A 15,133-nucleotide genomic window follows, 5' to 3' on the forward strand; every position below is an offset into this window, starting at 1 on the left:
TGGTTAACACTCCGCATAACCCATATTATAACACACGACAAATGCTCATACACCCTTAAGTTATAAAACATCAGCAAGCACAGCTGCAGGCTTTAAGTAAAGTGTCAGCAAAACATGTTATACGCGACTGTAGGTACACATAAATGAGATACTATGTTTTAACTACCTCCCTGTCCTCTCTCTCTCAGGTACCAGGGGCTAGAGCGAGGTGTCCAGGCCTTCTACAAGCCCTCCTCTAGTCCGTCAGTGCACTCCTTCCTGGGGGCGGTGGAGCTAGAGAGGCCCCTGGCCAGCCTGTGGAGCATGGTCCGAGACCACTCCAAGACCCACCTGTACCACAAGGCTATCCACTCAGCCCGGACACGGCCACTAGATGACAGCACTCAGCTGGGTGAGTCTGCTGGCTGGAGTATAGCAGGGTTGAGGTCAATTCTCTATTTGAAAATGGTGAAAGCCTTCAATGCTGCTGCCCATGTTAAAACAGGCGTTTTGGCAAATGCACCATCTTTCCATGTCGGAGTCATTCCATTTCAGTTCAGACAAATTACTTCCAGGAAGTAAAGTGAAATGCAGAATCCAATTTAGATTTTCATCATGCTTTTCCATGTGTTTCTCCTCAGTGTACCTGTTGACAGACCCGTCCTGCTGCCACCTCAAACAGCCCAGAGACTTCTGCTGCATCAGCACCCAGTCACGACAGGTCAGTAGGGTCAGAGGTCATAGGTCAGAAGCTACACACTTAATGGACCTCCAGTTGACTTCCAAGTCCCAACTGCTCTTTCTTACCAATAATTGTTTTAAATGTTTAACTGCACAGCAAATTGGCCAGTGTTACCTAGTGTTGATTTTTCAGTGTAACATTTCTAGAGTTGATTCAGGTGTTAAATTAACTCTCTTAAGTGTTCAATTAACACCCATTAGTGTAAAAGAACATAAGTGTTGGTGGTAATAACCAGTGTTAAACAAAAACCTTGCCCATCATTATCATATTTCCCAGCATGCGCTGTTGCAGGTAGATTTTTTTTAATCGTTTTTTTTTCAATATCTGTTTTTGCATGTACTGTACATTTATTAATTAATCTTATGTTACACAAATATAAATGTATTTTTCTAAAATTATGCAATCTGTTACTTGGACTTATTGCACCTGTTACTGAAATGGTTGTTCCAGTTTAGATGCTTAAGGTAATTCTGAATGCAGGTTGTGGGTGAATAAAAATTCAAATGGCTGAATATCCCCACTCTAGCTGGATTCCAATAGGAATTCTACATCATGATAACATAAATAAGCTTAGGATCTCAGTCGGTGAAGGCCACAGGACTGAAAATGGATGTCTCTGTCACTAACAAATATAGTGATGGGCGGTAAACTCACTTGAAAGGCAAGGCACTAAGCAGTGGGTTAATTTAATACAGAAAAGTGTGGACCCGTGTAGACATTGGACCAGTGTGAAATTGATCACTGTCAGAGTGGATTTAACACTGGAGAATTTGCTGTGTGGAATCAGGGGGACAGAGAACCTCTTCATTTCAGGGGCAATGATTCTTACTGCCCTATAGCCAGGAGTTTAAATGTTATTGTCACATACACCGGATAGGTGCAGCAAAAGGCTACATGTCACCCTTTTTTTGAACATGTTTTCTTTTTTTACATGGTCAGGAAAAAGCCTAACTCAGTGCCCTCTTCTCTCTCCTAGGATGACCTTTGTGTGCTGGCCATGCAGTCAGTCTTCGAGGAGTCTCTCCCTCGGCCCAGTGTGGAGGCAATCCGAGGGGAGATGTTGCCTAGCGCCTGGGTCCTTCAGCCAATCACACGCCACAGCCGAGAGGTTGTCAGGGTCATCTACCTGCTGCAGGTGAGACAGGAACCCGTGTACTGTATGTCAATGTAGAGTGGTCTGAAAAATCTATCAATCAATTCATCAAAATTGATTTATCAATCTTGTTTTACATCAACAGTTCTTACTTCAGATGCAGATATGCTTAATGATTCCTTATGTCAATGTGGAGTCTCTCTTCCTCTCTCTTTTCTCTCCTCCCCTTCTCTTCTCCATCCCTCCCTTGGCTCACTTTTTGTCCTCCTGTCTTTCAGGTCGACCTTGGTACTCCATCCTTCCCACAGAGGCTGTTGGGAACAGTGGCTCGGAGACAGGCTGCAGTCCTGGCAGAGCTTGATTCCCTTTTCTCTCTGTGAGACTGACAGCTGGCCAGAGTCGTGTTCATTAGTCACCAAATTGAAGAAAACTGACTGAAAAAGTGAGGGGCTACCTGGACTTGTCCAATAAGAAATAATCATTTTCGTGTTATGTTTCAAAACATTTGGCTACGGTGTGCCTTAATGAACAGGCCCCAAGTTAAAGGCCACAGTTGTAACAGTGAGCACTTAGACCTATGTCCGGAATCTGATCTGTGACTTCTCTCTTTCAATTTGCACCTGAATTTATTTACTTGATTTTAACCTGATGAAGAGCACTGATGACCTTGATTTTGTGATACAAAGTATCATGCAGCTTTTTTTTTAATGTACATTTCTTTTTTTATAAATATATGTATGTCAGTACATATTTGAGTATTCTGTGTTTAAAATTGTTAATTGTAGATCTGTGTTTAATATGTATGCTTTTAGCAATCTTAATGGTATCTTGCTAAAGTTTGAGTGGTGTGGACTGGGTGTCAGGGAGGATTCGAGGGGCTGGCTCCTAGATGTGGCCCATTCAACAGATCCTACTGCGTTACTGCAACTTCTGATCAGAGAGACCCCAGGCTCCGGAAGGTTTACAATTCCCCAAACGTTTCATAATAACACCGATTTATATATAACTCAAAATGAATTCCTCTATTCAATCTATCTGTACCGTGAGACTCAGTTGTACTACTTCCATAATTACTGATTTATGATACAACATGATTTGTCTCCCATTTCACAGGCCTCAGCCTCAGTCCTAACCACTATAAAGACCACTTATCCTCTGAATCTTATGGTAGTGTCCCAAGGCACAGCACACTTTACCCACTCACTCCCCTTAAAGCTAGAACCCTTAGTGTCCACATCCATTTTCAGACCTCCAAATGAATGATTATATACCAATTGGTTCTTGAAGAGTATAACTTAGAAATGCCCCATGAGCTTACCCCGACAAGAACCCAAAATAGAAGCTTGTTTTACTCCAATGTCTGTAAACCATGTAGATGTAGACAGACGGTGTTGTAGCCTCGACCACGTGATTAGAACTATAATTTCGACATCACGGATGGTCAGTCCTTGCATCCACAGCTCTGTCTATGCATTTTTAGAGTGGTTATATTTCTCCAGGCCCGTCCCTCATCTTAAAAAAAAAAAAAATGTTTTAACCAGAAACAGAAGCAGGGTGAGCACTTTTAAAGGGTTAAGAATTGTAGTCTAAAGGAAGAAAGAAATATGCAACCACTTATTTGGGGTAGCTGTAAAGCTAACACTAAGTTACATACTGTAAACTATAGCCCCAAAACCATATAAGCTGAGTCTATAGGTCCTTATCTGTTTCTTAGTCAGATTTGTATGTACCATACTACTTTGTTTCTACTGTCTCCCAATGACAATGTTATTAGTCCTGCATATATGCAATACTGGTAATTTCGCATAGAGTCATGTAGTAAACCATATGCTTGAGGATATAATGAACAATGGGTTTTTCTCTGAACGTTGATTAACAAGACAGCACAAACAGATCTCTGACCATGCTATAATGTGTTGGTGTTTCGCAGTGGTGTTGGTGAGAGAGAAGACATATTAGTTGGCCAATAATAGACCAAGCCCGTTCATCTGTTAATTAGTTGGCCAATAATAGACCAAGCCCGTTCATCTGTTAATTAGTTGGCCAATAATAGACCAAGCCCGTTCATCTGTTAATTAGTTGGCCAATAATAGACCAAGCCCGTTCATCTGTTAATTAGTTGGCCAATAATAGACCAAGCCCGTTCATCTGTTAATTAGTTGGCCAATAATAGACCAAGCCCATTCATCTGTTAATTAGTTGGCCAATAATAGACCAAGCCCATTCATCTGTTAATTAGTCGGCCAATAATAGACCAAGCCCATTCATCTGTTAATTAGTTGGCCAATAATAGACCAAGCCCATTCATCTGTTAATTAGTTGGCCAATAATAGACCAAGCCCATTCATCTGTTAATTAGTTGGCCAATAATAGACCAAGCCCGTTCATCTGTTAATTAGTTGGCCAATAATAGACCAAGCCCGTTCATCTGTTAATTAGTTGGCCAATAATAGACCAAGCCCGTTCATCTGTTAATTAGTTGGCCAATAATAGACCAAGCCCGTTCATCTGTTAATTAGTTGGCCAATAATAGACCAAGCCCGTTCATCTGTTAATTAGTTGGCCAATAATAGACCAAGCCCATTCATCTGTTAATTAGTCGGCCAATAATAGACCAAGCCCATTCATCTGTTAATTAGTTGGCCAATAATAGACCAAGCCCATTCATCTGTTAATTAGTTGGCCAATAATAGACCAAGCCCATTCATCTGTTAATTAGTTGGCCAATAATAGACCAAGCCCGTTCATCTGTTAATTAGTTGGCCAATAATAGACCAAGCCCGTTCATCTGTTAATTAGTTGGCCAATAATAGACCAAGCCCGTTCATCTGTTAATTAGTTGGCCAATAATAGACCAAGCCCGTTCATCTGTTAATTAGTTGGCCAATAATAGACCAAGCCCATTCATCTGTTAATTAGTTGGCCAATAATAGACCAAGCCCGTTCATCTGTTAATTAGTTGGCCAATAATAGACCAAGCCCATTCATCTGTTAATTAGTTGGCCAATAATAGACCAAGCCCATTCATCTGTTAATTAGTTGGCCAATAATAGACCAAGCCCATTCATCTGTTAATTAGTTGACGCTTCAGGCTAGTCATGCACAGTTTTTGAGATCCAACCTTTAAAAAAGCCATATTATGTGTTTTGTTGACGGTTCAGGACATTAGTTTTGCTCTAGTTGTTGTACTGCACAGTGTCACAGTAAGAAGGTCCCCGGGGAAACCAAAGAAGAAGGAACTGATATGAAAGATCTAGTTTCCCCGGGGATAGAACAATGAAGTAGCTGACTGACGACCTTTTTGTACTGAGTTTTATTTTTATCCATATTTTTACAAGTGCCTATTATGTGACATGAAAGTATAACACCATGTCAATATGTATAATTATTTTTGTTTTATTATGTTGTTTATTTTAATAACTATATATTCTAATCCTAAAGAAATGCAAATTAGTGTGTGTTATTTTCCTATATAAACTTGACATCTTTTAAAATGTGTACATAACTGCAGATTGTCACTTGTTTAGCTGTGTAAATATGAGGTATATTCATAGTAAATTGCAGGGCTGTTGTCCAGTTCCTGACTATAGCCCCTAGACTTAAACATATCCGCCAGGGTAGTGGGTTCGATCCCCGGGACCACCCATACGTAGAATGTATGCACACATGACTGTAAGTCGCTTTGGATAAAAGCGTCTGCTAAATGGCATTATTATTATTATATTATGTATTAACTTAGCCTACTCAATAGTATGTCCTTGTGTATGTTGATTGTTGCCGCCCTCCGATTTATTTGTACGGTATGCAATGTTGACCATGATCAACAATGTTTTAAATTTGACCACAATCAATGAATCATTACATTAAATAGTGGAGCGTCTACACTGTAGGTACACTGCTATAGCTTGCTGGAGTGTAGCACTGGCTTGTTTGAATGAGGACCCGGTGGGAGCAGAGTAGTGGAGGTGACATTTCTGGCGGGGGCGGAGGTTGTTATGTGTTCCAATTAGACCAGACCGACAGCCAGGCGGTGAGAGGAGGGGAGGGGGCGCACCCCACCACACAGAAGTGTGTCTATAGCTGCCATTTAAAGTCACCAGCTCATGACAGGAATGTCTGTCCCCTGCGCACAGAGATCATGTACTAGATGCGTCTACTTTATTTTTAACACATTGGATGGGTCAAACGATGGCTCACTGGCTAACGGAAATGAGGAATGAGCGTGCTGTGTGCGCGGCCGCAGCTTTTGGACCGCAATATTTACAACCCCTTTCTCCACCTTGCCCCTCTGGCTCTCCAAGACCATTCCCTCTGTGCGGAGTCCACGGCCGTGACCAGTACCGGTGGGAAGCTTCAATGGGATTATAATTGGCTTTTAATTCGAGGGACATCAGAAAGTGTATATTTTCCTACAGGATTAAATCAAGCAAAGGTGAGTTTCTTTGACAGCGAAACGTTTCATGTAAATTCATACAGGTGAACTATTTACATTCTTAAAATGATAATGGTTATGTGTTAGATTATTATTGAGAATACTGTTTACAAATATATTTATTGACATAGTGGTCTTTCGGTGCGATTCATTTCTAAATGTAGACACCAAAGGCACATTTTGCTTACCACCTGTTGTTGCTCAATGCAAAACTTGCTGAAGGACATTCCCTTCCTTTCAAATACCACGATGGATAAACTGTTGTAGCATTGGCTACATTTCAGTTTTGTATTTCTTGCTTATTGTTCTGACACACATATTATTCAGATTTTATCATTTTAACTTTGAAATGATTTAATTCGATAATCGGCAAGTAGGCGGGTGTTTAGGTGAACTTTTGGCGCGCGCGCTATGCGGGGTCATAACGGTCTTGATGCATATTCTGCGCGCTTCTGCTGACAGAAATCCAAAGGGCGCTTCGCTTGCTGCCCATCCTTTCTAGTGTTATTGGAAACATTACATCGTTTTCAAAGAGAGGGGAGAGAGATGAAGACGAAAATATTGTCTCAAAATTGTTGACTGCTGGAGGGATACTACTTATCCTCTTCCAACACAAGGCCACATAGAGCTCTCTCCACTCCTTGCCTTTGGCACATGGAGAATAATATAATAAAATATAATATATATTTTATTTCCTTAAAGGGCAATTCGGTTGCTGCAAGAATATACAGACTGGGTGCTCCTCTCCACACTAGGAGTATGTAACTGTTATATACTTTTACTTACATGATGCACTCTACTCTACATGAGCGGGAGGCAGTATTGAGGCAAAAAACTATTTCCATACCAACTCAAGGTGTCATAAAAAATGCAATCCCAACATAAATTATATTTTCACATGACCCTCCCCTTGTAGTGTAAAATAATTGCACACCCTCCCCATCATAGAATTAACTAAAAATAATATTGACGACCACAAATAATAACCGTGTGTTTATAAAGGTGGATATAGGCCACACCAGCATGCTTTTGTGGCGCAGTCGGTGCCACGCAGGGCTACCAGCCAGAAAGTTGAGGTTTCGCGGATCACCACCACCGACGAGCTCACTCTCCCTGCCTGTTTCATTAGGCCTACACTATGATCAGAGCCAGCTGCACACAATGACCAGCTAGGGGGAAATTAGATTTTCAACATTTTTATGCCTATTCATAACTATATAACAATTTCTTTCACCAACAGGTTTCTGTGCCAATGCACCACACAATCAATCAGCAAAGTGTACCGACTTCGGGCGCTTTAATATAATGGTTTACGTTTTCAACACCACAATAAATAGACTATGTCAATCTCGGCAAACAGAAAATACATCCCTCCCTACCTTGTAGGCCTACCCAGTACAGAAGGCATGGCTTGACAATCTATGAATGTCATTAAACTTTTTGGTGTTTTGTAACAGATGTCTCTTTCCATTCATCAAATGTCTGCTACACAGTTTAGATTGATAGATGTAATTTGTCAGTTAAAAATGTATTAAATAAAAAATGTCCTCATGAATCTACACACAATACCCAATAATGACTAAGCGAAACATTTTTTAGAATCTTTTGCTAATTTATTCAAATTAAAAAACAGAAATACCTTATTTACAAAAGTACTTGCTATGAGACTCGAAATTGAGCTCAGGTGCATCCTGTTTTCATTGATCATCATTGAGATGTTTCTACAACTTGATTGGAGTCCACCTGTGGTAAATTCAATTGATTGAACATGATTTGGAAAGTGACACACCTGTCTTTATTAGTGCCCACATTTGACAGTGCATGTCAGAGTAAAAACCAAGCCATGAGGTTGAAGGAATTGTCTGTAGAGCGCTGAGACAGGATTGTGTCGAGGCACAGATCTGGGGAAGGGTACCAAAATATTTCTGCAGCATTGAAGGTCTCCCAGAACACAGTAGCCTCCATCATTCTTAAATGGGAGAAGTTTGCAACCACCATGACTCTTCCTAGAACTGGCCGTCCGGCCAAACTGAACAATTGGGGGAGAAGGGCCTTGGTCATGGAGGTGACCAAAAACCCGATGGTCACTTTGACAGAGCTCCAGAGTTTCTCTGTGGAGATAGGAGAATCTTCCAGAAGGACAACCATCTTGGTAGCACTCCACCAATAAGGCCTTTATGGTAGAGTTGCCAGACTGAAGCCACTCCTCAGTAAAAGGCACAACAGCCCGTTTGGAGTTTGCCAAAAGGCACCTAAATGACTCTCAGACCACGAAAAGCAAGATTCTCTGGTTTGATGAAACCAAGATTGAACTCTTAAGCCTGAATGCCAAGCGTCACGTCTGGAGGAAACCTGGCACCATCCCTAACAGTGAAGCATAGTTGTGGCAGCATCATGCTGCAGGGATGTTTTTCAGCGCCAGTGACTGGGAGACCAGTCAGGATCGAGGGAAACATTGTTACGCTCGCTATCCTGAAACTCCCTGTCATAAATCGACTAAAGCGCAGTGTGCATGTAGTTCCACATCTTTTAATGAAAGTGAAACTGAAACAACCAAAAAATAAACAGGTAAACAGCAAAGAACGTGATGCAACCGAGGTGCACACAAACACACACGGAAAAATAATTACCCACAAAACACAGGTGGCTACCTAAGTATGGTTCTCAATCAGAGACAACGATAGACAGCTGCATCTGATTGGGAACCATACCAGGCCAAACACAGAAATACAAAACAAAGAACAAATCATAGAATGCCCACCCCAACTCACGCCCTGACCAAACCAAAATAGAGACATAAAAAAGGAACTAAGGTCAGGATGTGACAAACATGAACGGCTGCTCCAGAGCTGGGTGACGGTTCACCTTCCAACAGGACAATGACCCTAAGCACACAGCCTAGACTACGCAGAAGTGGCTGCAGGACAAGTCTCTGAATGTCCTTGAGTCGCCCAGCCAGAGCCCGGACTTGAACCCTATCGAACATCTCTGGAGAGACCTGAAAATAACTGTGCAGCAATGAACCCCATCCAACCTGACAGAGCTTGAGAGGATCTGCAGAGAAGAATGGGAAAAATTCCCCAAATACAAGTGTGCCAAGCTTGTAGTGTCATACCCAAGAAGACTCGAGGCTGTAATCGCTGCCAAAGGTGCTTCAACAAACAATTTTGTATAAGGTCTGAATACTTACAGTACCAGTCAAAAGTTTGGACACCCTACTCATTCAAGGGTTTTGTTTATGTTTTTACTATTTTCTAAATTGTAGAATAATAGTGACGACATCAAAGCTATGAAACAACACATGGAATCATGTAGTAACCAAAAAAGTGTTAAACAAATATTTTTTTGTATATATTTGAGATTCTTCAAAGTAGCCACACTTTGCCTTGATGACAGCTTTGCACACTCTTGGCATTGGAATTCAACTGTCTTGAAGGAGTTCCCACATATGCTGAGCAGTTGTGGGCTGCTTTTTCTTCACACTGCGGTCCAACTCATACCAAACCATCTCAATTAGGTTGAGGTTGGGTGATTGTGGAGGCCAGTTCATCAATCAATCAAGCAATCAAATGTATTTATAAAGCCCTTTTTGCATCAGCCAATGTCACAAAGTGCTATACAGAAACCCATCTTAAAACCCCAAACAGCAAGCAATGCAGATGTAGAAGCACCATGGCTAGGAAAAACTCCCTAGGAAGAAACCTAGAGAGGAACCAGGCTTTGAGGGGTGGCCAGTCATCTTCTGGTTGTGCCGGGTGGAGATTATAACAGTACATGGCCAAGATGTTCAACCGTTCATAGATGACCAGCAGGGTCCAATAATAATAATGACAGTGGTTGTAGAGGATGCAACAGGTCAGCACCTCAGGAGTAAATGTCAGTTGGCTTTTCATAGCCTATCATTCAGTGTTAGAGACAGCAGGTGCGGTAGAGAGAGTCGAAAACAGCAGGTCAGGGACAAGGTAGCACGTTCGGTGTACAGGTCAGGGTTCCACAGCCGCAGGCAGAACAGTTGAAACTGGAGCAGCAGCACAACCAGGTGGACTGGGGACAGCAAGGAGTCACCTAGGGCTCGGGTCCTCAGAGAGAAGAAAAAGAGAAAGCGAGAGAGAGAATTAGAGGGAGCATCCTTAAATTCACACAGTTCATCTGATGCAGCCCTCCATCACTCTCCTTCTTGTTTAAATAGCCTTTACACATCCTGGAAGTGTTTTGGGGTCATTGTCCTGTTGAAAATTAAATGATAGTACAACTAAGTGCAAACCAGATGGGATGGCATATCGCTGCAGAATGCTGTGTTAGCCGTGGTGGTTAAGTGTGCCTTGAAATCTAAATAAATCACTGACAGTGTCACCAGCAAAGCACCACCACACCTCATCCATGCTTAACGGTGGGAACCACACATGCGGAGATCATCCTTTCACCTAATCTGCGTCTCACAAAGACACGGCGGTTGGAACCAAAAATCGAACATTTTGACTTATCACACCAAAGAACAGATTCTCTTTAGTAGTGGTTTCTTTGCAGCAATTTGACCATGAAGGCCTGGTTCGCGTAGTCTTCTCTGCACAGTTGATGGTGAGATGTGTCTGTTACTTGAACTCTGTGAAGCATTTATTTAGGCTGCAATCTGAGGTGCAGTTAATTACCGATTTATGAGGCTGCTAACGCTTAAGAACTTATCCTCTGCAGCAGAGGTAACTCTGGGTCTTCCTTTCCTGTGGCGGTCCTCATGAGAGCCAGTTTCATCATAGTGAATGATGGTTTTTGCGACTGCACTTGAAGAAACTTCTTGACATTTTCCGGAATGACTGTCTTAAATTAATGATGGACTGTTGTTTCTCTTTGCTTATTTGAGCTGTTCTTGCCATATTATGGACTTGGTCTTTTACCAAATAGGGTTATTTTCTGTGTACCACCATTACCTTGTCACAACACAGCTGATTGGCTCAAACACATTAAGAAGGGAAGAAATTTCACCAATTAACTTTTAACAAGGCACATCTGTTAATTTAAACGCATTGAGGTGCCTACCTCATGAAGCTGGTTGAGAGAACGACAAAAGTGTGCAAAGCTGTCATCAATGTAAAGGGTGCTACTTTGAAGAATCTCAAATATAAAATATATTTTGATTTGTTTAACACTTTTTTGTTTACTACAAGATTCCATATGTGTTATTTCATAGATGTCTTCACTATTATTCTACAATGTAGAAAATAATTTTAAAAAGAAAAACCCTTGAATGAGTAGGTGTGTCCAAACTTTTGACTGGTACTGAATGTAAATGTGATATTTCAGAATTGTATTTTTAGTACATTTGCAAACATTTCAAAAAAAAACCTGTTTTTGCTTTGTCATTATGTGGTACTGTGTTTAGATCGATGAGGTAAAACAAACTATTTAATACATTTTATAATAAGTCTGTAACGTAATCAAATGTGGAAAAAGTCAAAGGGTGTAAATAGTATCCGAATGCACTGTATATACACACATTACAACGATTTTTAAAAGTTACCATGATTGCGCAATAAAGTCAGGATCTTCTGGTCCCTATCTTGTTTTGTATATAACTACATATAAATGACATAGATATACAGACATATTACAGAGAAACAATCCCAAAAATATATACTGTTCACACATAAGGCAGCTTTTGACCTTATCTTAAAAAGTGGTTATGGTTGGTATGGCTTTGAGTTGCTGTGGTACTTTGTTCCACTCAAAAGCGCAGGTATTTAACAATGTATTCCTACCAGATAGACGCATATTTAAAACAGTGAATATTAGAGTCTCTTAGGTATTTTCTTAAAGCTCCACTGTTGGTTAAGGGCTTGTAAGTAAGCATTTCACTGTAAGGTTTACACCTGTTGTATTCGGGCGCATGTGACAAATACAATTTGATTTGATTTGGACACTAACAAATACATGTTTTGTTGGATAGGTACCTGGGGGCTGAGTCAGTGATAATTCTGTGGTTTAGACCAAGTTCAATTAATACTATTCTTTTTTCCACAGTCTTTCGGGTTCCCCAACTTGCAGCCCACAGGCCAATTAGTTTTATTTGCCCCCCCCCAAGTTTTCTGGGCAAATGTTTTTAATGTTTATTCATTTGTGTTTATTTTTATTCTTCATTGTTGGATAAAACACTAAAAACACAAGGAAGTCAGCTCCAATTGATTTTGATTTTGGAACTCTTTCCCCAAGTATTCCCACACATAATAAGGAGATGTTAACTTATGCAAATGTTTGAAATTATGATGACGTTTTAGTAACAAATGCTATATGTTTGGGCTTCTAAATCTAGTTGATGATCTCTGCTTTAGGGGCTCTAGGTTTCCACTCTTGGCCAACTGATGGTTTTGTCACTAAAGATGTTGCGTAGGTATAGCGATTGTGGCCTGGTATTGCCACTTGCGCTCTAGCCAATAGCTCGAGGATACAGTGTGGAAATAGCCAACAGAAAAAGATTATTAGGGACAAAATTGAGAGATTGTTTTAATTTGTCAAATGGCAGCCAATCAACATGTCACAAGTATAAGACCCTCAATATTTATTGAATGGAGCATCAAGATCATCCCCATGCACTTTTACCACCCTGTGAAGTTCATCATTATTTAACATGTAGCCTAATACAAGGTTTCCCAAACTTGGTCCTGAGGCCCTCCCTGGGTGCACATTTTGGTTTTTGCCCTAGCACCACACAGCTGACTCAAATAATCAAAGCTTGATGCTGAGTTGGTAATTTGAATCAGCTGTGTAGTGCTAGGGTATTAAACCAAAATGTGCACCCAGGTGGAAACAAAATGTGCACCCAGGAGGAAACAAAGCGTGCACCCAGAGGGAAACGAAACGTACACACAGGAGGAAACAAAACGTACACCCAGGAGGAAACTAAACGTGCACCCATGAGGAAACAAAACGTGCACACAGGGGAAACAAAACGTACACACAGGAGGAAACAAAACCCAGGAGGAAACAAAGTGCGGGAGAAACAAAACGTGCACCCAGAGGGAAACAAAACGTGCAAGGAGGAAACAAAACGTGCACCCAGGAGGAAACAAAACAGGAGGAAACAAAACGGAGGAAACTAAACGTGCACCCATGAGGAAACAAAACCCAGGAAACAAAACGGGAAAACAAAACGTAAAGGAGGAAACTAAACGTGCACCCATGAGGAAACAAAACGTGCACACAGGGGAAACAAAACGTACACACAGGAGGAAACAAAACGTACACCCAGGAGGAAACAAAACGTGCACCCATGAGGAAACAAAACGTACACACAGGAGGAAACAAAACGTGCACCCAGGGAGAAACAAAACGTGCACCCAGGGGGAAACAAAACGTGCACCCAGGGGGAAACAAAACGTGCACCCAGGAGGAAACAAAACGTGCACCCAGGAGGAAACAAAACGTACACCCAGGGGGAAACAAAACGTACACACAGGAGGAAACAAAACATACACCCAGGAGGAAACAAAATGTGCACCCAGGGGGAAACAAAACGTACACCCAGGGGGAAACAAAACGTGCACCCAGGAGGAAACAAAACGTAAAACAAAACGTACACCCAAAACATACACCCAGGAGGAAACAAAATGAAACAAAACGTGGGGGAAACAAAACGTGCACCCAGGAGGAAACAAAACGTACACCCAGGGGGAAACAAAACGTACACCCAGGGGGAAACAAAACGTGCACCCAGGGGGACAGGACTGAGTTTGGGAAACTCTGGCCTGATAAACTGCATTCTTTCCCAGGATGTGGTGACATTTTTTAATCCAAAATGTACTTTACTTGCATAAAAAGGTCGGATGGAGACCTGGTTGATATCAAGCCATTTTGAGGATGCTGGAATGATATTTTGGACGAATGTGCGTATGCCCAGAGGAGACTTTTAAAGTAGACAAATCAGATTGAAAACATGGTGACTGGTTGTGTTTATGCCACATATACAGTGTAACACATTTCAAATGACCAATATCTAGGCTATATTGAAGCGTTCTAGGTGCGCGAGGAAAAGCCCTCGTATTGGAGAGGAGGCTTAATGCTTGCTCTGCCTGTATTGTCTCTAAACAAGATCCAATAGGGGACCATTTCCAGCTGCGTGTCTCATGTCTTCACTGTTCTTTCATGCACAGTGATGCACCTGGCCTCTCCACTGCCTATCAGCTATTCATAGTTGTTATTGTGGATTCATATTGAAAATTGATGCAGCTTTGAATGCTTTCACGTGTGGTATGATTGCTAATAGCCTATTGCAAATATGTACAAATGGTCCACCTACCACTATTGTCACTATTAATAGTGGATAGTGGGCAGGACAGACAGACTGGTAGACTATGTTGACCTGTGGTATAGTAAAAGTTACCGCGCAGAAAAATGTGGCGCATGAGGGTAGTACCAAAACACCTTGATATGGGGGAGGCGCATGAGGGTAGTACCAAAACACCTTGATATGGGGGAGGCGCATGAGGGTAGTACCAAAACACCTTGATATGGGGGAGGTGCATGAGGGTAGTACCAAAACACCTTGATATGGGGGAGGCGCATGAGGGTAGTACCAAAACACCTTGATATGGGGGAGGCGCATGAGGGTAGTACCAAAACACCTTGATATGGGGAGGCGCATGAGGGTAGTACCAAAACACCTTGATATGGGGGAGGCACATGAGGGTAGTACCAAAACACCTTGATATGGGGGAGGCACATGAGGGTAGTACCAAAACACCTTGATATGGGGGAGGCGCATGAGGGTAGTACCAAAACACCTTGATATGGGGGAGGCACATGAGGGTAGTACCAAAACACCTTGATATGGGGGAGGCGCATGAGGGTAGTACCAAAACACCTTGATATGGGGGAGGCACATGAGGGTAGTACCAAA

The 15,133-nt window shown here is 41.7% G+C and overlaps 2 protein-coding genes across 3 annotated transcripts in view; both read left to right on the plus strand.

The window, feature by feature from the left end:
* stard9 (StAR-related lipid transfer (START) domain containing 9) overlaps positions 1 to 5,314 on the plus strand; it is a 58,625-nt gene extending 53,311 nt beyond the window's left edge. The window contains exons 29-32 of the mRNA XM_046309054.1: positions 189 to 391; positions 621 to 700; positions 1,698 to 1,856; positions 2,093 to 5,314. Coding sequence (XP_046165010.1) covers positions 189 to 391; positions 621 to 700; positions 1,698 to 1,856; positions 2,093 to 2,194 — 544 coding nt within the window. The 3' untranslated portion in view covers positions 2,195 to 5,314. The remainder of the gene's footprint in view (positions 1 to 188; positions 392 to 620; positions 701 to 1,697; positions 1,857 to 2,092) is intronic.
* Positions 5,315 to 5,892: 578 nt separating this feature from the next.
* LOC124001506 (spectrin beta chain, erythrocytic-like) overlaps positions 5,893 to 15,133 on the plus strand; it is a 52,480-nt gene continuing 43,239 nt past the window's right edge. For both annotated transcript variants that reach the window (XM_046308330.1, XM_046308331.1), the window contains exon 1: positions 5,893 to 6,246. The gene's annotated coding sequence lies outside the window, so the exon portion shown is untranslated. The remainder of the gene's footprint in view (positions 6,247 to 15,133) is intronic.

The sequence above is a fragment of the Oncorhynchus gorbuscha genome, linkage group LG17 (assembly GCF_021184085.1).
Source record: "Oncorhynchus gorbuscha isolate QuinsamMale2020 ecotype Even-year linkage group LG17, OgorEven_v1.0, whole genome shotgun sequence".
Classification (NCBI taxonomy): Eukaryota; Metazoa; Chordata; class Actinopteri; order Salmoniformes; family Salmonidae; genus Oncorhynchus; species Oncorhynchus gorbuscha.